At 38.9% G+C, this 24,886-nt stretch overlaps 1 protein-coding gene across 1 annotated transcript; it reads right to left on the bottom strand.

Moving 5' to 3' along the window:
* Window positions 1–810: 810 nt before the first annotated feature.
* Window positions 811–24,521, bottom strand: RPS19 (ribosomal protein S19). Its single transcript, XM_053691154.1, has 7 exons — window positions 24,444–24,521; window positions 23,827–23,897; window positions 22,001–22,101; window positions 21,625–21,808; window positions 8,912–8,966; window positions 5,925–5,970; window positions 811–880 (listed from the first exon to the last, which is right to left on the bottom strand). Exons 2-6 carry the CDS (start codon window positions 23,895–23,897, stop codon window positions 5,935–5,937), a joined length of 447 nt encoding a protein of 148 aa, XP_053547129.1. The 5' UTR covers window positions 24,444–24,521; the 3' UTR covers window positions 811–880; window positions 5,925–5,934.
* Between the last annotated feature and the right edge of the window lie 365 nt (window positions 24,522–24,886).

Below are 24,886 nucleotides of genomic sequence, written 5' to 3'. Positions count from 1 at the left end.
TAAAGTGAAATTTGTCAGAAAAAAGTTATGCATCTGAAATTCTAATTTTGTGCATTATTTCTTATGCATTTATGGATTATGACTGTATAGTGGCCCTTTAAGAAAGCATACATATAAGTATTAACTACTGTAAGTATTATGGGAATTACAGCTTAAAATATATTTACAACAGGACCTTGCAGTGTCTTATCACTTGTATGTAATAGACTTAAAAATGGAAAGACACCAGAAATGAGGCCAAAATATTTATGCAGGTGGTACTTTATCTTGCTACAGGGAAAGTGGAAAGTGTGTGATCTAAATACCATTTGTAGTTCAAGATTTTAATAATGCAATGTTAAAGCTATATTTTCAAATCTTGAATATTCCGGTACATTTCAAGACTTTGCATGTGCTGCTCCTGTCCTCTGGAACTCTCTACCCCGCTCCATAAGACTGTCCAGCCATGTATAGCTTCAGACGCTCCTTGAAAACTCACCTATTCAGAGAGGCTTACCATCTTTTCTCCATCACTCATCTGAACCAAACTAATACATTAACTGCCTGACTCACTGCTGCAAATACAACAGATGTAACAAGCTACCCCAACCTTATGTCTCTGCACCCTAAAACTATAGACTGAGCTCTCCGGAGCAGGGCCCTCTTCCTCCTGTACTAGATTTGTTTAGCATTTTATCACAAATCTGTCATTTTATACCCCTATCATTGTACCCAGCGCTACGGAATTTGGCGGCGCTATACAAACACTTTCATACTACATACAAAGCATTTATGGAAAACTCAGGAGAAAAAACAAACACAAACAAGACATGGGGAAGTAAGAAGATAGTTTATTTTTTATTTAGCATTTTTAATGTTGTTTCTTGCTAGCTGCTGCAACCTGCAAAGAGAGGAAATTCAGTTAGTAATTAAATTTAAACTATATACACAAAAAATACTATACAACGTAGGTTTAAAGGGACATTGAACCCAAAAAATTTTCTTTCACGATTCTGATTTTAAAGCAACTTTCTAATTTACTCCTATAATAAAATTTTCTTCATTTTTTGGTATCTATTTGAAATGCAAGAATCTAAGTTTAGATGCCGCCCCATTTTTGGTGAACAACTTGGGTTGTTCTTGCCGATTGGTGGATAAATTCATCCACCAAAAAATCCAGCTTAGATGCCTTTTGCAAATAAAGATAGCAAGAGAACGAAGAAAAAAAATAGGAGTAAATTAGAAAGTTGCATGCTCAATCTGAATTGCGAAAGAAAAAAAATTGGGTTCAGTGTCCCTTTAAACTATAAATACAGAGCTTAGATATATGCCTGATTTACTCCTATTATCAAAAATTAAGTTGCTTAAAATTGCATTCTCTATCTGAATCATGAAAAAATAGATGGTTTCATATGCCTTTAACCCCTTAATGACCAAGGACGTACGCCACACGTCCTCTAAAAAAATACACTTAATGACCGAGGACGTGTGGCGTACGTCCTTGGTCTGGAAAGCAGCTGGAAGCGATCCTGCTCGCTTCCAGCTGCTTTCCGGTTATTGCAGTGATGCCTCGATATGGAGGCATCCTGCAATAACCCCCCTTGGCCATCCGATGCAGAGAGAGCCACTCTGTGGCCCTCTCTGCACCGGACATCGATGGCCGGTAGCGTTGGTGGGTGGGAGCCGACTTGGGAGGTGGGTGGGCGGCCATCGGTGAGATCTGGAAGGTGGAGGGGGCGGGATCGGGTGGGAACCGCTACACTACAGAAAATTTTTTAGAAGTATATTGTCAAATAAAATGAAATACTTGTTTTACCAAAGCATCTAAGGGATCTGGAGGGGTGGGGGGGGGGGGGAAGCTACACTACAGAAAAGGGACATTTTTTAATTAAAAAAAAAATGCATATTATTCACTAAAATGGGTACTGGCAGACAGCTGCCAGTACCCAAGATGGCGCACATTAAGTCAGAGGGGGAGGGTTAGAGAGCTGTTTGGTGGGGGATCAGTGAGGTTGGGGGCTAAGGGGGATCCTACACAGAAGCATATGTAAATATGCAAAAAAAAAATGCACAAAAAAGCCAAAATTTTCCTTTTATTTTAGTACTGGCAGAGTTTCTGCCAGTACTTAAGATGGCGGGGACATTTGTGGGGTAGGGGAGGGAAGAGAGATGTTTGGGAGGGATCAGGGGGTCTGATGATTCAGGTGGGAGGCTGATCTTTACACTAAAGCTAAAATTAACCCTGCAAGCTCCCTACAAGCTACCTAATTAACCCCTTCACTGCTAGCCATAATACACGTGTGATGTGCAGCGCCATTTAGCAGCATTCTAATTACCAAAAAGCAACGCCAAAGTCATATATGTCTGCTATTTCTGAACAAAGGGGATCCCAGAGAAGCATTTACAACCATTTGTGCCATAATTGCACAAGCTGTTTGTAAATGATTTCAGTGAGAAACCTAAAATTGTGAAAAATTTAACGTTTTTTTTAATTTGATCGCATTTGGCGGTGAAATGGTGGCATGAAATATACCAAAATGGGCCTAGATCAATACTTGGGGTTGTCTACAACACTACAGCTAAAATTAACCCTAGAAGCTCCCTACATGCTCCCTAATTAACCCCTTCACTGCTGGGCATAATACACGTGTGGTGCGCAGTGGCATTTAGCAGCCTTCTAATTACCAAAAAGCAATGCCAAAGCCATATATGTCTAATATTTCTGAACAAAGGGGATCCCAGAGAAGAATTTACAACCATTTATGCCATAATTGCACAAGCAGTTTGTAAATAATTTCAGTGAGAAACTGAAAGTTTGTGAAAAAAATTGTGAAAAAGTGAACGATTTTTTGTATTTGATCGCATTTGGCGGTGAAATGGTGGCATGAAATATACCAAAATGGGCCTAGATCAATACTTTGGGTTGTCTTCTAAAAAAAAATATATACATGTCAATGGATATTCAGGGATTCCTGAAAGATATCAGTGTCCCAATGTAACTAGCGCTAATTTTGAAAAAAAAATGGTTTGAAAATAGCAAAGTGCTACTTGTATTTATGGCCCTATAAGTTACAAAAAAAGCAAAGAACATGTTAACATTTGGTATTTCTAAACTCAGGACAAAATTTAGAAACTATTTAGCATGGGTGTTTTTTGGTGGTTGTAGATATGTAACAGATTTTGGGGTTCAAAGTTAGAAAAAGTGTTTTTTTCCATTTTTCCTCATATTTTATAATTTTTTTATAGTAAATGATAAGATATGATGAAAATAATGGTATTTTTAGAAAGTCCATTTAATGGCGAGAAAAACTGTATATAATGTGTGGGTACAGTAAATGAGGAAGAGGAAAATTTCAGCTAAACACAAACACCGCAGAAATGTAAAAATAGCCTTGGTCCCAAACGGACAGAAAATGGAAAAGTGCTCTGGTCACTAAGGGGTTAAAGAACGTTACTGCATCAGTCACATGTTTGAAGCACCCCTAAAAAAATAATCCATGGGTGCCCCCAGAAAATCTCATGATTCAGTTTTAATTAAAATGGAATTTAAAAAAAAAAAAAAACAAAGAAAAAAAAAACACCTTTATTATGCATATTTTGCACAACCAACAGTTATAAATACACTTTTTTTACCTCTGATCACCTTGTATCTGAGCCTCTGCAAACTGCCCCCTTATATCAGTTCTTTTGACAGACATCCATTTTAGCCAGTCAGAGCTGGCTCACTTGAACTCCAGGTGCATGAGCACAGCGTTCTATCTATATAACACACACCCTAACACCCTCTATATGACACAGCCGCACACCAACACCCTCTATATGACACAGCCGCACACCAACACCCTCTATATGACACAGCCGCACACCAACACCCTCTATATGACACAGCCGCACACCAACACCCTCTATATGACACAGCCGCACACCAACACCCTCTATATGACACAGCCGCACACCAACACCCTCTATATGACACAGCCGCACACCAACACCCTCTATATGACACAGCCGCACACCAACACCCTCTATATGACACAGCCGCACACCAACACCCTCTATATGACACAGCCGCACACCAACACCCTCTATATGACACAGCCGCACACCAACACCCTCTATATGACACAGCCGCACACCAACACCCTCTATATGACACAGCCGCACACCAACACCCTCTATATGACACAGCCGCACACCAACACCCTCTATATGACACAGCCGCACACCAACACCCTCTATATGACACAGCCGCACACCAACACCCTCTATATGACACAGCCGCACACCAACACCCTCTATATGACACAGCCGCACACCAACACCCTCTATATGACACAGCCGCACACCAACACCCTCTATATGACACAGCCGCACACCAACACCCTCTATATGACACAGCCGCACACCAACACCCTCTATATGACACAGCCGCACACCAACACCCTCTATATGACACAGCCGCACACCAACACCCTCTATATGACACAGCCGCACACCAACACCCTCTATATGACACAGCCGCACACCAACACCCTCTATATGACACAGCCGCACACCAACACCCTCTATATGACACAGCCGCACACCAACACCCTCTATATGACACAGCCGCACACCAACACCCTCTATATGACACAGCCGCACACCAACACCCTCTATATGACACAGCCGCACACCAACACCCTCTATATGACACAGCCGCACACCAACACCCTCTATATGACACAGCCGCACACCAACACCCTCTATATGACACAGCCGCACACCAACACCCTCTATATGACACAGCCGCACACCAACACCCTCTATATGACACAGCCGCACACCAACACCCTCTATATGACACAGCCGCACACCAACACCCTCTATATGACACAGCCGCACACCAACACCCTCTATATGACACAGCCGCACACCAACACCCTCTATATGACACAGCCGCACACCAACACCCTCTATATGACACAGCCGCACACCAACACCCTCTATATGACACAGCCGCACACCAACACCCTCTATATGACACAGCCGCACACCAACACCCTCTATATGACACAGCCGCACACCAACACCCTCTATATGACACAGCCGCACACCAACACCCTCTATATGACACAGCCGCACACCAACACCCTCTATATGACACAGCCGCACACCAACACCCTCTATATGACACAGCCGCACACCAACACCCTCTATATGACACAGCCGCACACCAACACCCTCTATATGACACAGCCGCACACCAACACCCTCTATATGACACAGCCGCACACCAACACCCTCTATATGACACAGCCGCACACCAACACCCTCTATATGACACAGCCGCACACCAACACCCTCTATATGACACAGCCGCACACCAACACCCTCTATATGACACAGCCGCACACCAACACCCTCTATATGACACAGCCGCACACCAACACCCTCTATATGACACAGCCGCACACCAACACCCTCTATATGACACAGCCGCACACCAACACCCTCTATATGACACAGCCGCACACCAACACCCTCTATATGACACAGCCGCACACCAACACCCTCTATATGACACAGCCGCACACCAACACCCTCTATATGACACAGCCGCACACCAACACCCTCTATATGACACAGCCGCACACCAACACCCTCTATATGACACAGCCGCACACCAACACCCTCTATATGACACAGCCGCGGCTTTGCAAGGAAAAAAGCAGTTCATCATAGTTTACATTTTAGCAATTTTGTTAAATGAAAGTGCCCCTGTTTTTAATTGGATTTTTAAAAACCAGGCACACATTAGTCAAACTTTACATTCACTTTAAGGTTTGTTTCAATCAAAGGGACATAATACTCATGATGCATCACTTGAAAGTGATGCAGCATAACTAAAAGCAGACATGAAAATATTACCTGAACATCTCTATGTAAAAAGGAAGATATTTTACCTCAATTTCTTCAGCTCGCCAAAGGGCTCTGTGAAGTAAGCTTCAGCTGTAAGTTGGAAAAAAAAAAAAGCCATTCATAATCAGTGAGGACATACTTTGATCTCAAAATTTCGTTGAAATCTGGTTTGATTTCATAGTAAACTTCCTTTAACTGAATAGGAAAAATTGGACTGCCTGCACTTGCCAGATGCTCACTCCTGATTGGTTGCTTTAAAGGGACAGTTCACCCAAAAACTCTCCCCTTTAAATTATTCCCAATGATCCTTTTTACCTGCTAGAGTATTAAATTGGTTACAAGTTGCTCCTTTACTCATATTTCAGCATTTGAAATAGCCGATTTAGCGTGTGGTTTCCCAACCTATACTGAAAGTTTTGATACTGGCGTATATGCTATTGAATAGCCTAAGTAAACACAGCCAGCAGAATAGATTACACCCTCAGTGGGGGGCATGATAGTTAATAAAATTATAGTTTTCCATTGTTCTCTCTATGTATTGAGCTTTGGTGTTCCAGACAAATATAAGATAAGGAAGCAAGTCTGTACATAAGTGATAACATAATGAGATCTGATATTACCTGAAGCTCAACTCATTGTAATAGGCTGTGGTTTCAAAGCACAAAACCAGCTACTTCAGATACACAAACCCGAAAATGCAATTTCTCAAATATTTTATACTCTGCAGTTGGTATAACAAGTCATTTAAAATACATTTATGGAAAAACAAGTTTACAGTGTACTGTCCCTTTAAAGTGGGATGTGAATACTTAGGACAGTTTAAGGTAAAAACATCTTTACAAAGATGTTCATGTGCTATTTTCTAGTCTTTACAGCTATGCTGTATGACTTTTAAGTGCTTCATCATTAAAGGGACATGATACCCAAATTTGGCTGGTACATGGCATGAGGCATGCTTCACACCTAGAGGGTAAAGGGCATGTAACCAGTTGTCCACTAATTTACATAATTGTATTTGGTGTTAAAAATAAATGCTGAAGATGGTCAATGCAAATGCCCAGAAGCAATTCAGCATTGCAGCTAGTATAAAAAGCTACTCATCCAGAGACCATGACTTGGCTCAGTTATAACACAGAAGTGAACACAACCACTCATTTAAAACGTTAGACCTGCCCATTCATTGGAAGAGTTGCATGTAAATTGAGTTTTCAGTGAGGGAAAGATCCAATATTTCTGTTCTTGAAGCACTTGGTGACAAACACTTAAAAAGGGACAAGTCAAAATTAAACATTTAAGATACAGAAACACAATTTTAAACTTTCTCAATTTACTTCCAGTAAAAAAGTGTGAATAGTCTATGTTTACATTGAGTCACCAGCTCCTACTGAGCATGTGCAAGAATTCACAGAATATAAGTATATGCCTTTTGTGATTGGCTGATGGCTCTCACATGATACAGGAGTGGAAATAGAATAGACTTAAAGGGACACTCATTTTTTCTTTGCATAAATGTTTTGTAGATTTATATAGCCCATAAAGTTTTTTTTTTTTAAATGTATAGTTCTGCTTATTTTTAAATAACATTGCTCTGATTTTCAGACTCCTAACCAAGCCCCAAAGTTTTATGTGAATACCGTCAGCTACCTTCTCCAGCTTGCTCCTGTTTGCGTAAAGGGTCTTTTCATATGCAAAAGGGGGAGGGGGAGTGTCTTATTTCCCACTTGCAGTGGGCTTTCCAGCTACCTTTTCAGAGCTAAACTGAGGTTCTAAGTTTTTAAACATTTTTATACTGGATTTTTATATCAGTGTCTGTGCATCTTATTCTTTATAGTAGTGTCTATTACATGCAGTTATATGAAACTGTGTATACTGTCCCTTTAACTGAAATTTGTGCCCCCCACCACAACAAAAAACTACGACTAAGTGCTATTTGCATTGTCTTGTTATCATGCATGCGTTTGAGTAGATAAAAACTAATGATCATCTATGAAAGGTCTGTACAAGACACATATGAAAATACTTAGTGTTTGACATTTTAGTTACTTTATACATCATAATTTTGCATCTTTTATGCATTAGTGCAATTAGGTTACAAATCCCAAATATTGGAGGGGTGACAAATTTAGGCTATAATTTAAAAAATACTGAATTGCATAAAGGGACAGTCTAATCCTTTTTTAAACATTCCCCAGTTTTGCATAGAATATACTTTGTACCCCTAATTACCTTGCAACTAAGCCTCAGCAAACTGCCCCTTTATCAAAGTTCTTTTAACAGACTTGCATTTTAGCCAGTGCTGAACAAATTAGCACTGTTTAACTGAAAAACTATCAATATGCACTGACATAAGGGGCCTTTAATAGCTTAGGAATCAGTTTATGAGCCAACAGATTTAACTTTCAAAGAATACCAAAACTTGCATGCCTACCTGAACCAAGAGTTTGACCTGACCATCCCTTTAAGTGTGATATAGATAGAACATACTTTAAACAGAAATGTGTTACAAAAGCACACCAACTTGATCAAAACACCCCTTTAAATAAGGACAGCACCTTGTTTTAATAACTTGTTTTTTTGCTGATGTTCTATAGCAACACAACATAAACATCTTTAAATTACAAGTTAACCATTTAACTGCAATTAAAAAAAAAAATAGCCAACCTCCAGCAACCATTTGAGTTGTTTGGAGAAGCCAATCTGTGCTTTAGTCCACACAGACAAGGCTAGCTACATTCAGAATATAATGGTGTGTTTTACAGTTATTTGATCAAGCCAATTAGGGGCAAATATGTGGCAAGGTTAACCTGAGAAGCCAGCAGGTAAATTTCAAGTTCTGGTAATTTTAAGAGCTAAATTTAGTGAAAAATGTAGCAGAATATATTGCAAAGTTGTTTCATTATGCATAGCTAAACACTTTATAAATCTGTTTACGGTATAACAAAAAAATTTCAATCCTTCAACTCAATGCTCAGCTAGCTACAGTAAAGCACGTGGCATTTCTGAAGAATTGCATAAAGTACTTTTCACATACCTGTCCAGCAATTCTGTCCAAGTCTCTCTGTCCCTGGGGAGTCAGTCTGCGACCTCTAATAGGCAGAATAAAAAAACAAAGATAGTACACGTCATCATTGGTATATTTAACAGAACATTTAGAGCATAACAATTGAAACGCACATGAATGTATATCAATTATGAAAAGAGGCATTGTCACCCCCCCCCCAACACATCCATGAAAATACTTCTATAAGGGGGGGGGGGGGGAGAAGAGTTACCATTTTTTAATAATATCTTATATTGTGCACTAAGTATATGTACACATGCCATGTAAACACTGTCTACTTTAGAGCCAGGGGTCACACGTCTGATAATGGAAAGCGACTGCTAACATGCTCTTCAAGCAGGAGTGTTTTGTTTTTTTACACAGGCAGAGTGAAAGCTAACACTGTTAAAGGGTCAGTGTACTGTAAGTTATTTTCCCTTTTAGTTTGTACCCAATTATCCATTTTACCTGCTGGAGTGCATTAAGTTGTTTACAAATAGTGGTTTACTTGGTAACCCCACCAGGGGTAATATTCTAGCAGCCAGTGAAGGTAAACTGATGATGAATGCTTAGTTTTTAAAAATACTATTAAAGACAAGGGCACTTTCAGTTTAGAAAGCAGCCGTTTGGTTTAAAAACATACCTATTCACACATCAAAAATGACATCCGGCTTCCTTCAATCACGGCATGGCCTCAGGCAATGATCCCCTGGAGGGAAAGCCTTGATTGGAGGAAGCTAGATTGCCGACGTGTGGAGAGAATCTGCTCCGGCTGTGAAGAGAAGGTAAGTTTATAAACAAAATGGACGCTTTGTAAACTGATGAATTTAAGTACCCTGTTATTTTAAAAAAAACAGGATCTCATTCATTAAAGGTTACCTTCACTTTTAAGGACCATTAACCCATTATGCATATTGGAGATAGGTACTGTGTCACATGACACTTTGCTCAGCGTACCCTGTTGACGTAGTACCAACATCCAACCTTCAGCATCATGCTGCAGTCCGCTTTGATAGCTAGGACTGCAGCCAGAAGCAGAAGACATCTGCCTTCATATAATAAGGAAGCACTGATCGTGCTCACGGCCATTTGAAAGCAGAATGCTAATGAAGGTTACATTCACTGTCTGCAGCGGCTTGCGGTGATGCCATGGAAGGGTGGGAGGGGGCAGAGCAGTGCAAGAGGGTTCCCTATCTACAGAAGATAGAATTTGGCAAGGGAGGGCTTTCTACACTACAGAAAATATAAAAACACTATCCCTAAACTGCATTCTGTCTGCCAGTACCTAAGATGGTGGTGAGGCTGGAAGGTTAATTTTAACTGTAGCCAAGCGATTACCCTCCCGTAAAGCTAAAATTAACCTTTCAATTTACCCGATTAACCCCTTCACTGCAAGGAATATTAGAAATGTTGTGCGCTGCTGCAATTAACAGCCTACTAATTACCGAAAAGTAAAGGCAAATCCATGCATATCTGCTATTTCTGAAAAGGGAATACCAGAGAATCTTTGAAAACCATTGTTAAAGCGGCACAAAGCGGTATGTAAATAATTTCAGCGATAAACCCAAATTTGTAAAACAGTTGGATATATTTTAAAAATTGCATTTTGCGGCAAAACTGACAAAATTATATATATACACCCCAAAATGGGAAAACATGTTTAAATGGATCAATTGCAAAAATGCTAAAAACTTCTGGTACTTTGGGCATGTTTCTCTAAAAAAAATTCTGGTCCTTAAAGTGATGGTAAATACTAGCGTTTGAAACTCTAGGATTTCTCAGTGTAACAAATAAAAGGATACTTTCAGTTATGAAGTATATATAAAAAAAAAAAAAAAAAAACTCCATATGGAAAATTCCTTTGTCTGCAGTATTCACTGCATTGAGCCCTCTTGTGCAAATGTGTTTTTTATAGATGTAATAGAGCCCTATGTGGGCTATGCGAATTTACAGTGGGCAACAAAAAAGTGGTGACTTCATTTACTACTGGGGAAACTTTTGAAATTAATACACACTTTACATGCAATTCTTTTATTGTGCATCTCCTGGAATGCAAATGTGGACTCCAGTATATTGGAAGGACCTCTAGACCCCTCAAAAAGACGGGGGGGGGGGGGGTTGAACACATGAGGAACCTTAAAAATGGAACTAAAAATTATAGCATACCAAGACATGGAAATAAATGCCATGTAGGTGAACTAAATATATTTAAAATGTATCTGTTAGAATTAGTTGAACCCAAATGGGGTAGAAATAGACTACTGTATCTTAGACAGAGAAACATACTGGATATGGAAAAAGAAAACATTGAACCCATATGGACTCAATGAAAATATTGGGGAATATTATGTACGCAATACGATATAGAATATAAACCAGAGAAGTTAGCATTATGAACATTGTTCAGAATGGAATTTATCTTGATCTGTTATAAGTGAATCATTTATATATACACAATCCTAATGGATAGTCCTATGAAGGGAGAATAAAGTAACTTAATACTGAGAGGACAGGTGACATATCAATGGCCATATATGGAACGTTAATATTTAGTTTAGGTATATACATTATCTTACTGTAGATATCAGACTCTACCCAGGTATGCCATAACTTGATATATCTGATCAAAAGAATTAAACAACAATTTTCTAACAGTGATAGGGTATAGAGATTAACTATAGAACTTTAGTTACGCAATATGAAGGTATTTCTCGCTTGGAATCTTTGATATTAGGAAGGATAGATTGGAGATAAAATCTCCTTAGGGCACACCAGAACATCAGATTCATCGATATTTGTTTAATGTATACAATATATCCTGGATATCCTATTTAGAGATATCTACCTTAATTGACCTTTTAATTAACTGATGGAGTATATTATGAATTAATTTTTGTTTAGATCAAGTAGACTAATTGTCCCTATCTAGTGAATTACGTTCATTTCTAGAGATATTTAGAACACATTTGATCTATCCATTTTTAAATATTTTAGGTATCTCATAGAATTATATTACGTTTTATTATTTTTTTTATTAGTATTTTGTATGACAGATAGTTCTGCACAAGTTAGTCTGTAATCGGCACACGAGAATATGAGTCTGAGATAGGACCAATAGATGTGAGAAGCTGATCAGGAGTTTGTACTGTCTGCTTGTGTTGACGATACAGCTAACCTAAGCAGAAGCTAAGGAGTCTGTATAGTCTCAAGAGAATATGTATTTTAATTGTATTAGGATAAAGACATCCGAATGTATGACCAAGTTTTTATTTGATTTTATTTATATTATTTGATCTAATACGCTAGATTGTAAGGTGTCAACACTGCGTTACTGCGCTGCTAATCAAAATCCTATGAGACACACAAATGTGAAGCTGTTTACATAGACAGATTTCTTTAACGCTATTATGACAATTATTCATGAGTGATATGAGCGCCCGATCTTTCTATTGGCACATTTAAACACCTATCAGAAGCTTTAGAAAATGGTTTGTTACCATTTTATGAATGAAGTATCAGCTGTTCAATAGTATTGAAAGTTGAACCAATAGAGGAGTAAATGTCAGTGTAGGCACAGTGGGACGCTGAGAATCGTATTTAATCCGTGGAAATTTTAAAATGTGTAATGCACCTGAGGAAACGGTTTGATCCCGTGAAACTTCGTGTTACTGTTTTTAAATAAAAGTCTTCATTTTAAGAGACTTGCCACGGATTTTACTTTTGGAGTCATACATTCGCAATACCCCTGTTCGATATTTTCTCCCGATTGTGGGACAGCACTACCTGGTTGGAGTTAATTTTACAACGAACTGTTAAGTGACTGTATATTACCAATACTGCATTTATCTGATCTAATGGATGATATATGTGTTTAGTATAAGATTCTGATAGACAGATACACACTTTATTTGGGCTTATTTACCATTCATTGTTTGACATTTTGGATTATAACAGTGAACTTGATCATTGCTTTTTTTTTTATTAGCGTGTTGGTCGCACCGATTTATATTTAGAATCACTCATTTGGCGCATCCAATTTATTATTATATGCTATAAGGTGCAGAGGTGCCTGATGTTTATAGAAAAATAAACTGTCTGAAAATACAGGGCGGGCTGTGGACTCACCGTGTCAAAAATAAAATTTCAGGTAAGCATAAATTCTGTTCTAATGACAGAGAGTCTACGGATCATCTTACTGTTGGGAACCAATATCCAAGCTAGAGGACACTGATAAGGGAAAAGTGACGAAAATCCTTAGTTGCCTAAACAAAAAAAAAAAAAACCACGTCGCACAACCTAGATGTGGTACATGCTTTAAACGTTCCTTATGAGAAGGAACATCAATCTCTTGAATATTCCTATCCGAAACCACCTTAGGAAAAAGCCTAAGGCAGTACGCAAAACTACTTTAACGAAAATAATAAGGAAAGGCGATTCATACTGCAAAGCTGAAAGCTCCGAAACTATTCGAGACAAAGAAATCTTAATATCCAAAGAATGCATAGGTTCAAAAAGGAGCATGTTGAAGAACTCTTAGAACTAAATTGAGACTCCATGGAGGAGTAGCAAATATTAACCTAGGCCTGACTAACCAGAGCCTAGCAAAAAGACTTCTGGCATATCTGCCAGACGTTTATGCAACAAAATAGATAAAGCAGAAATTTGACCCCTCAAGGTACTAGCAGATAAACCCTTCTCCAAACACTCTTGGAGAAAGACAAAATCCTAGGAATTTTAACTCTATTCCAAGAAAAACCTCTTGATTCACACCAATACAAATTTTTACACCAAATCTTATAAATCTTTCTTTCTAGTCACAGGCCTATGAGCCTGAATCAGTAATAAACGATTCAGAAGAACCCAGTTTAAATAGCAAGCGTTCAATCTCCAAGCAGTCAGCTTCAGAGAAAACATTTGGATGAAGGGCCCCTGAAGTAGAAGGTCCTTCCGTAACGGAGGTCTCCAAGGTGGAAGAGATGATATCTCCACATACCAGATTCTGCGAGGCCACGCCAGGGCAATGAGAATCACCGACGCCCTTTCCCGTCTGATTCAAACAATGACCCGTGGAAGGAGAGCGAACGGAGAAAAAAAAAATAAAAAATCATGCTAGACTGAAGTTCCAAGGAACTGCCAGAGCATCTATCATTACAGCCTGAGGATCTCAAGACGATGACGCATACCTTAGAATCTTGGCATTCTGGCAAGATGCCATGAGATCCAGCTCCCCCCACTTGATAATCAAGTCTGAAAATACCCCCGGATGGAGTTCCCACTCCCCTGGATAAAAAAAAAAAGTCTGTTGACTTAGAAAATTTGCTTCCCAATTGTCCACCCCTGGAATGTGGCTTGCAGACAGACAATTGTGTGATTATGCCCACTGAATAATCTTGGCTACCTCTGTCATGACCAAGGAACTCCGACTCCCCCCACCGATGATTGATGTAAGCCACAGACATGTTGTCCGACTGAAGAATGTATGTGTATCTCTATATATCTATCTCTATATATCTATATCTCTATATATCTCTCTCAAATAGAAAAAAAAAACAAAAAAAAAAAACAGGTGTATAAAAAAAAATGCAGATCTTAAGATCAGATGTTATATAACCAAGGAGTATAAGGTTAATATATGGTGTATAATTATAGCATTAGATTAAGGTCCCAAATGATGATATTTGTGGGTATACGAGTACTCCTAAAATACAGTATATAGTTATAGGCAGCGCCACATGGCCTAGTATTGTCTAACTGGATGGCAAATATTGATGGGATATATTGAACTCACATTTGATGAAGCACCTGTAGTGCAAATAGAGAAGGCTAGAATCAAACAGTCACCAAGCAGACTGGCCTCTGGCAAAGATTCAGGGGTCTCTAATTGAGGTTGAAGCAAAATGCCAATATGGCCTAGTATTGTTTGGCTCAATTAATATTAATACAAATAAAGTTGTACTTATGTGAAGCAAAGCACCTCCCTTGGTGCAATAGTAGCAGGCTGGGATTAAACAGTCACTCAGCGGACTGGCCTCCAGGGAGATTCAAGGCTCAGGTGGATAGCCCCCAAAAAAGTGGGCATCAGATAGTGTTAAGTAGATGAAATAAAGTATGGCAGCAAGGGGTAAATTAAATAATTTCACTTTAATAAAAGCATAAAAACATGTAATGCGTTCCTCAACACAAAGGTTGTTTCATCAGGCAAATCTGATAAACTGGACTTAAACTGAGGCCAGGCGAGCATTGAAGATTGCCCTCAGCTCTAGAATATTTACAGGAAGAACCGACTCCTCCCAAGTCCAAAGACCCTGAGCCTTTAAATGAACCCCAGCCAGCTCCCTATCCCAGCAGACTGGCAGTGGTCACAATCACCCAGGTAGGTCTCCGGAAGCAGGTTCCCTGAGATTGAAGATCCTGGGGCAACCGCCACAGAATAGAGTTTTTCTCCTGATCCAAAACAATGTGGAGACAGAACTGCATAATCCCCATTACATTGTCTGAGCATGCACAACTGCAGAGGCCCGAGATGGAACCGAGCAAACATAACTGACACCAGACCAATGACCTCCATACACTGAGCTATGGACAGCTGGGGAGAGGCCTAAAGAATAAGACAAGAATTGAAGATCTTTATTTTCTGGCATGTCAGAAAAATGTTAATTTCTAGGGAATCTTATTGTTCCCAAAAATACCACTTTTAGTCGGAATCAAAGAATTTTCCTAAATTCACTTTCCAACCGTGGAAGCGCAGAAAAAAAAAAAAAATATAATATCTCCATGTGGGAGCTTGCTTGTTGGAGATGGCGCCTGAACCAGAATATCGTTCAGATAAGGCGCTACTGCAACACCCTGCAACCGAAGAACTGCCAATAAAGCTCCCAGAGCCTTTAAAAAGATCCTGGGAGCCATAGCAAGACCAAAATGGAAGGGCGACAAACTGAAAATGTTTGTCTAGAAATGCAAATCTTAAAGAAACTTGTGATAATCGAGGATAGGAATATGCAGATACGCATCCTTTAAATCCACTGTGGTCATGAACTGACCCTCCTGAACTAAAGAAATGGAACGAACAGTCTCCAGCTTGAAAGACAGAATTGAGAAACTTGTTCACACTCTTGAGATCCAGAATAGGATAGAAGTTTCCCTCTTGGGAACTACCGACTGGAATAAAAACCCAGACCCTGCTCCTGAATATGAACTATTACTTCCATATCGGAAAGATCCTGGACACAACACCTCTCTATCTGGTTTAGAGAACCTGGAGAGAAGAAACCTGCCCCTGGGATGAGTCTGGAATTCTAGCTTGTAACCCTGGGATACGATGTCCACTACCCAGTTATCTGGAACATCCCGAACGCAAGGGAAAATAAAGAAAGTCTGCCCCCCACAAGATTTGCTCCCAGATCGATGGGCAGACCCATCATGCTGACTGAGTCAGTAACAGGCTTTTTAAATTGCTTCCCCCTATTGCAGGAACACTTAGAATGCTCCTGCTTGGAAGAGGAATGTTTAGCCGAGACGTTGCAACAGGAACGAAAATTACTTTGATTTTTTTTATGTCTTTAATCCCGAGGAAGAAAATGACTTTACCTCCCGTAATATCAGAAATAATCTCAGCCAGAACCTGGTCCAAACAAGGTCTAACCCTTTTAAGGAATAGACAAAAGCTTAGTTTTAGAACAAATATCCGCAGACCAGGACTTTAACCATAAAGCTCTGAGCAAAGATAGCAAAGCTAGAAATCTTTGCCCACAATTTGATAACTGAGCAGCATCGGAAATAAGATTTAGCCAATTTAAGAGCCTTAATCCTATCCTGAATCTGAGGAGTTTGACCGAATAGAATCAGAAAACTCAAACCAAAACCAATAAGCTGCCACGCTAGTGACAGTAGCAATACACACCGCAGGCTGCTATTACAAGCCCTGGTGAATATACATCCTCTTAAGTAAAGCTTCTTATCCATAGGATCCTTAAAACAACTATCCTCAATGGGAATAGTAGTTCTTAGCCAAAGTAGAAATAGCACCCTCAACCTTGGGCACAGTCTGACAAGACTAATAGAATCAGCAATAGGAAATATCTTAAGAAATTGGGGAAGGGGAATAAAGGAACCCCAGGCTTCTCCCACTACCGTGCAATAATCTCTGAAGCACGATCAGGGACAGGGAATACCTCCACTGCGGAAGGAACATCAAAATATTTATTAAGCTTGCTTGATTTCTTAGCAGTCACAACCAAAGAATCAGAATCATCCAAAGTAGACAAAACCTCCTTAACAAACGGAGGTGCTCTAATTTGAACCTGAATGACAACTTCAGCATCAGAAGAGGGCAATATACTGTCAGTCTGAAACCTCACCCATTAAAGGACCAGTAAATTATACAGGTAGCCCTCAGTTTACGCCGCAGTTAGGTTCCAGAAGGAATGGTTGTAAATTGAAACCCAGTTTATAATGTAAGTCAATGGGAAGTGAGGGAGTTAGGTTCCAGGCCCCTCTCAAAATTGTCATAACACCCAATACTATTTTTAAAGCTTTGAAATGAAGACTTTAAATGCTAAACAGCATTATAAACCTAATAAAATAATCACAAACAGACATCACTTGCATTTTTCTGCAAACATTTTTTCTATGCATTCCAATCTAGACTGATTTATAGACAGGAAGATCTTGTTCCTTTGAAATCTGCTCGATATCTCAGGTCTGGTTAAACTGATTAATTTCAACTTACTTGGCTTTGCTGCAACACAAGCGGACAGCTCCACCTACTGGATATTTTAATAAATGCACTGCTTCTCAATGCTTTTCAATAGCAGTCACATGACTGGAAAAAAAGGTTGTTATTCTGAAACTGTAAATTGGACCGTTGTAAAACGAGGGCCACCTGTACAATAGATTTTCATAATCAACAAACAAGACAATGCAATAGCACTTAGTCTGAACTTCAAATGAGTAAAAAAAAATTGACAAATTTTATAGTTATGTCTATTTCCACTCCCCCTGTATCATGTGACAGCCATCAGCCAATCACAAATGCATATATGTATATTCCGTAAATTCTTGCACATGCTCAGTAGGAACTGGTGACTAAAAAGTGTAAATATAAAAAGACTGCATATTTTGTTAATAGAATTAAATTGGAAAGTTGTTTAACTGCATGCTCTGAATCATGAACTTTAATTTTGACTTGAGTGTCACTTTAAAGAATCCTCTCTCAGTCTTCTCAGAAGTGACATTAGAAAAAGCAACCCCTGAAAAAGGGGTTTCAATTTTTAAATTTCCTCTTACGCTTCCCCTGCAACATAGAGAAAGCAGCTAAAGCTTCAGAAACTGAAGAAATGAGAAGTCATATCCTGCAAAGAAACTCCACCTGGAGCATGAGAGGAAACAGGGTATAAAGCATGCGGGGCAGACAAGCATAGGGAAGCCTGAGAACAAGGCTGCACTTAACAGCATCTTCCCTAGAAAGTGACGGCACATTAAAAAAAAAAAAAAAAAAAAGTTTCTTTGTAATGCAATGTTCTTTCAATACATGAGGAACAGAAAGGAATAGAAGGTTCCACATTAGCCCCCAAACAGTACCATCAAAACAAATGGGGGGTTACCATAAAGTTAACTGCCCGGCAGCTTACAAATTTTAAGAGGCACCCTCCTCCTATGGGCCTGTGAAAAATGAAGACTGTGCAAACTTAAACAGGCTCTCTGACAAGGGCAGCAATAAATCGATTGGGAGGCACGGGAGGGGGATTCCCAAATGCTTAAGCCACCAATGCTCTACTGAAGAGACTGAAATGGACTACAGCTAAACCCTTAGCAAAGATAACATCTTGTCCTGCTTTGAAAATAAACTCTTGATTGTAGAATCTCAGACACCTAACTTTACCACCTCCTTGCAACTACTACAGGCAAAGAGAATGATTGGGGATTGTGGGTAAGGGGAGTGGTTTTTAACAGTTTTTGCGGTGGTGCTCTTTGCCGCCTCCTGCGGGTCAGGAGAGATATTCCCAACAGTAATTAAGATGATCCATGGACTCACCGTGTCATGAGAGGAAAAAAAAAAAAAAAAAAAAAAAAAAAAGTAATGAAAGTCGACATTCACTTTAAAGTAAAGGTCCATTTTGATGAATTCATGCCCAGTTTTTAATAAACCTATAAAAAAAGGGCACTGTAATTTATCAAAATTGACATTTCACCGTTTTCTTCAAAAGCTTTTTAATCCTGGCAGCTGCTCAAGCACTTCCACCACCTGTCTTCACGGCTCCAAAATGACAAATCCAGCTTCCTCCAATCAGTGTTGCATCAGGCCAAGATTCCCCCGGGGGGAATCTTGGCCTGACGACTGCAGAGGTTTCTGACGGATGGGGGAAGTCACATGAGCGGCATTCAGGATAAAAAGGTAAGTTTTTGAAGAAAACAGTGAAATGTCAATTTTGATGAATTAGTGCCCTTGTTTTTATTAGGTTTATTAAAAACCGGGCACCAATTCATCAAAATGGACCTTCACTTTAACCCTTCGAGTGCCAATGACTGCTCTGAGCCGTCAGTTTCCCACTCTGGTGCCAATGACAGCTCAGAGCCGTCACTAGCACTCTCCCACCTCGAGGGAGATTTGGGGGCTCCCATCCCGGGGGGGGGGAGGGATCATGCCTGTAGAGTGACAGGCATCACACGCAATGATGTCACCGCGCAACTTTAACAGTTTGTCTATACAAAGTATAGGGAATCGGGGCATGCTGCTTAGAAGCCTGTATCTCAGGCATCTAAGCAGCTACAGACCCAAGACCCACCATTGGAAAGGTAAATCGCCTAACCTTTCCAATGGTGTAAGTCTTGGGGATCTGGAGAGCAAAAAACAAAAATTATCATTTCATAAAATAAAAAAAATTAAATCCGCTTAGCACCCAGATGGGAAAGTGCTTAGCATTCAAAGGGTTAAAGGGATAGTAAACATTTAAAAAAAAAAATATATATATATATAAATGCCTTTACTACCCATTCCCCAGCTTTGACCCAACACATGGTTATATTAAAGGGACACTCTATCAAAATTAAATTTTCATTATTCAGATAGAACATAAAATTTTACTTCCATTAACAAAATGTGCAGTCTTTACATTTAAACTTTGAGTCACCAACTCCTGAGCATGTGCAAGAATGCATTTGAATGGCTGTCACATGGTACTTTTATGCATTTGTGATTGGCTGATGGCTGTCACATGGTACAGGGGGAGTTGAAAAAATTAAAAAATGTCAGAAAAAAAAAATCTCATTTGAAGTTCAGACTCAGTGCTATGGCATTCTCTTGTTATCTTGCATTTGTTGATTATGCAAATCTGTGTTGACTGGTCCTTTAATATACCTTATAACCTTTAAGCCTCTAAATTTGTCTGTTTCGAAGTCACTAAAGATAGCCCCTTGTTCACGTTTTGTATTATCTTTTCACAACAGGGGAGTGCCAATTCATGTGAGCCATATAGATAACATTGAGCTCACGCCCGTGAATTCTAAAAGCACTAATTGGCTTAAATGCACGTCAATAAAGTCATGTGATCAGGGGGCTGTCAGAAGCTTAGATACAAGGTAATCAGAGATAAAAAGTATACTAATATAACCATATTTTCACTGTGCCGCAACTTTACTGTTTAAATCTGTGCAAAACTGGGGAACCGGTAATTAAGGGATTATCCATCTTTAAACATTTTGTTGTGACTGTCCCTTTAACAAAGCAGGGCTCGACAAACCCAGGGAGCCACTGGCTCCTAGAATTTTACCCCTGGCTCTTAAAGGGACATGAAACCAAAATTTTTTCTCTCACGATTTAGAAAGAGCATATAATTATAAACAACTTTCTAATTTACTTCTCTTATCCAATTTGCATTATTATCTTGATATTCGTTGCTGAAAAGCATATCTAGATATGCTTAGTAGCTGCTGATTGATTTCTGCACATAGATGCCTCCTGTGATTGTCTCACAATGTGCATGGCTATTTCTTAAAGGATATCTAAATAAAGCAAATTAGATAATAGAAGTAAATGGGAATGCTGTTTATAATTGTATTCGCTACCTTAATCATGAAAGAAAATTTTTGGGTAAAGTGTCTCTAACTGTTTGGGTTATTCTCCATAGATCTTTAAACAACTCCCACTGCCTGGCTCCTAAATATTCTTACTGGCTCCTAATGTTTTAAACAGATTGTCAAGCACTGACTTAAAAAGGGACACTAAAGTCAAAATTTAACTTGCAAAATTAAAATACAGCATACAATTGAGAAACTTCCCAATTTACTTTAATTATCAAATATTGCAAAGTAATTTTAAATGCAACCTGGAGGCACCAGCTACTGTGGATACACAAAATTTCAGTCAATTTAAAATTGAATCAAAATAAGAGGAAAGCTTGCCATAACTACAATGATTTGTGTCACAAATCACTTTTGAAGAAATGCATAACATTACTTACAATCTCACAAAAATTTACAAGCTCCAGTAGAAGCACAGCCCTGAGTACCATATACAAATACTGTACATGTAACATTAACAGGTATAGACTATTCATAAACTAGGCATGGAAGTACATCATAAAACAATGCATTACATGCAGGGACTGGGAAAACAAGCATCCCATGCTCAGAACAGTATAAAAGGTTGTACAAGTGGAACTTAGCAAAAGAACAAGCTGAAAATCTAATCTGCTTCAGTTACTCACCCATTGGGGTCTTTCTCCACCATTTTAAGGTTTTCAAGAGCCTGTAGCACTCTTCTGGCAACACTTTTTGAGCCTCTGCTAAAGTGACTGGGCTTTACACCATTGCGCTGACGTCCACCATAAATCTTTGTCATTGATCCCACACCAGCGCCACCACGGAGGTACAAGTGGCGAGCTGTGGATGCTAGAATATAAATAGACAACTATAAAACAATGTATGGGTAACGAAAAGGGCAAACACTTGCAAAGCTATATGACGTTTAGAGATGTGAATGCTAAACAGCTGGCAACAAAAAGCAGTTATAAGTGTCATTATTTAAGCATCAATGTGTGTTCACTATAAATATAATACATAGCTGTCCATAAAAGCTCTTACCAGCACGAGTATAGAACCAGTTCTCATCATAAGGTGCCAACTCTTTGTGTTTAGCTAACTTAACTGTGTCTACCCATTCTGGGACCTTTAGCTTTCCAGACCTACAAAAAACAACAAAAAACACAATTACTATATATATATATATATATATATATAAAAAAAAAAATAAAAAAAAAAATATCAAACTCCAGGAAATGCATTAGGGAAGGAGGAGGCATACACTAGGGCAGCACTTGGACTGAAAACAAAACAATGCCGCCACTGGACCTTTTAAAGGGTCATGAAACCCAAAATGTCATTCAGATACAGCATACATTTTAAACTTTCCCAATTTACTTCTATTGTCAATTTACCTTCATTTTCTTTAAATCATTTGAGGAGTAAGGCACAAGCTCAACACATCAGTAAGCCAATTACAAGAAGCATATATTTACAGCCACCAATCAGCAGCTAACTCCCAGCTCCTGAATCTACCTAGGTATGTTTTTTTCAGCAAAACATACCAAGAGAACTAAACCATATTGTTTAAAATTCTGTACTCTGAATGAGGAAGGAAAAATGTTGGGTTTCACACCCATTTAAGATAAATATAAAACTTGATTAGGATTACCCAAAAAACACAATACATGTTTTGCTTCCTTTTCCTATAACTGAGTCAAAAGACCGAGTTGTTTACATCAGACAAATGGAAGCACACACCGCATGTATACTTCACAAGTCTAAAAGTGCTACTTGTTTACCTTTAACTGGCCTCAGCAGTGATAAGATTGGGAACAGCAAAAAACAATTGGGATTAAAAGATGGCAGAAAAACTATTTTGACAATTAGACCCACTACCTCTAAAATCTATGACAACAGAAGTAAACTAAAGCCAGACACATTTAAAACAGTCAAATAGACGCACTCACAAACCAAGTTGCACTTTTGCCAGGGTGCTAAATGTCCATGTGTAAAGAACCCAATATTCAGCACTCTGGACATGCAAAATTGTGAATATTTATTCAAAAACCAGTGATGTTTCAGGGTGTTCACCCCTTCATTAGACCAACCTGATCTGATGAAGGGGTGAACACCACGAAATGTCAGCAGTTTTGAAATATTAACTATATCGTAAGGCCAGAAAGTGCCGATTATTTGATTACACACACTATATATCTAGCTATCTCTATATATACATACACAATATGACTGTAGTGACAAACATAGAAACAGATTGAAAAAAATAAATAAAAGAAATCTACAGATTTGAGATTTTATCCCCCAAAGTTACTTACCTTGTTTCTTCTCCAGGCTCTTCTAATCAGGTATTTTCAAAAAACATTTTGCAGGTGTGCTGTCAAATCACAGCACGCCTGATCACGCTACTAAACTAAATGTAGCTCACTTCCACTACCAGACTAGAGTGGGAGAGTGCTTCATGTAGATCAATAATGCGATTGATGTGCCATGATTAGACAGCGCGCCTGCTAATCGCTTTTAAAAAGACCTGACTAGAAGAACCTGGAGAAGAAATTAGGCAAGTAACTTTGGGGGATAAAATCTCAAATCTTGATTTTTCAATCCATCACTAAGAAGTTACATAATTCTGCACATATTTTTTTAATTTTACTGTCACTGTAAAAGAGTTATGACTTGGAATTTTAGAAACAATTAGGAGCATAATCCAGTATACGGAATAGCCAATAAAATTATACCAAAATAAAAAAAATTATCTACTGGTTAAAAATCCAGAGACTTTTTTTTAAACTTTCATATATGCACAATTATTAAAGCAGTGTTTTTGCTGAGACTAATTTAGTAGTGAATACTTTGAATGAAAAGCTCACTTTTTAAGGAAGGCAGACAGAGCCCTGACAAACTCCTGTTGGTTAACGTCTTTCACCGTTACTCCAGGCATCTGCAAATAAAATGGAACAAGTCATAATGGCCGTTTCTATATATTAAATGCAGTTCTAATTCCGTTAACGGCTTAATAAGTAAAAGGCTCGCGAAAATAAAACGCAAGCAACAATATATGTACAGTATATAAAAATACCAAACACTCAGTTTCGAATGTTACACGTGACGTGAACGCGCAAAGAAAGAGTCAGGAGGTAAGGCGTTTTGTAAGTAGGCCACATGCGCTCCGAAAACGGCGTTATCTATAGTAATACATTAAAAATAAGTTTCACATAACATAACGCTGTGCCCGACACTGAAATTGTTCTCTCATGCAGAAGCATTTTATATATGATAATGTAATTATGTGTTAAAGCACGTGAACGATCGTTTCCACAAAAGAATTAAACTGCCGCAAAACCTCCAATACACAAATAATTTACGCCACATAGACTTGCTGCACCGTTTTAGCAGAACATATATAAGAATGTGTATTCCACAAGCTTAAAATCGCATAAAAAGCTAAAAATGACCGTCTTGTCAGGCCATACTGTACCACGCTCACCTTCTCTCAGTGAGGCCGAGAAGGAAAAGGGACAAACGGGGTCTCCCGTATGCAGAAGAAAGGGAACGTGGCTACGTCACACCCTAAAATCTATGTCCAGTTTCCTGATTGGTTCTTATTTAACCATTTTGTCAAGTGTGAAGCCTCGTTATAGATTGGAACGCATACGCAATTATACAGCGTTTGGTCAGGTTTAATGTGATTGGTTTAAGAGTAATTGTGCGTTCCAGGTTCCGGAAGTTAACAAAAATTAGGCACATTGTGATACATTTATGTGTAACGTCTATTATAATCGCGTGAACTACTGTAGAAGTAATGCAAACGATCGCATATTAACAATATCCGTATTATAATCAGCCGCTGCTCGCCGACCGATATTGCTCGGTTAGATGTTTCTTCACGTTTTAGCCACAACCCAAGACTAGTTAAAGGGAAACTAAACA

Source organism: Bombina bombina, chromosome 8 (genome assembly GCF_027579735.1).
Source record: "Bombina bombina isolate aBomBom1 chromosome 8, aBomBom1.pri, whole genome shotgun sequence".
Taxonomy (NCBI): domain Eukaryota; kingdom Metazoa; phylum Chordata; class Amphibia; order Anura; family Bombinatoridae; genus Bombina; species Bombina bombina.
Note: the sequence above shows the minus strand (reverse complement) of the source record. Positions and strands in the feature narration are given on the sequence as shown.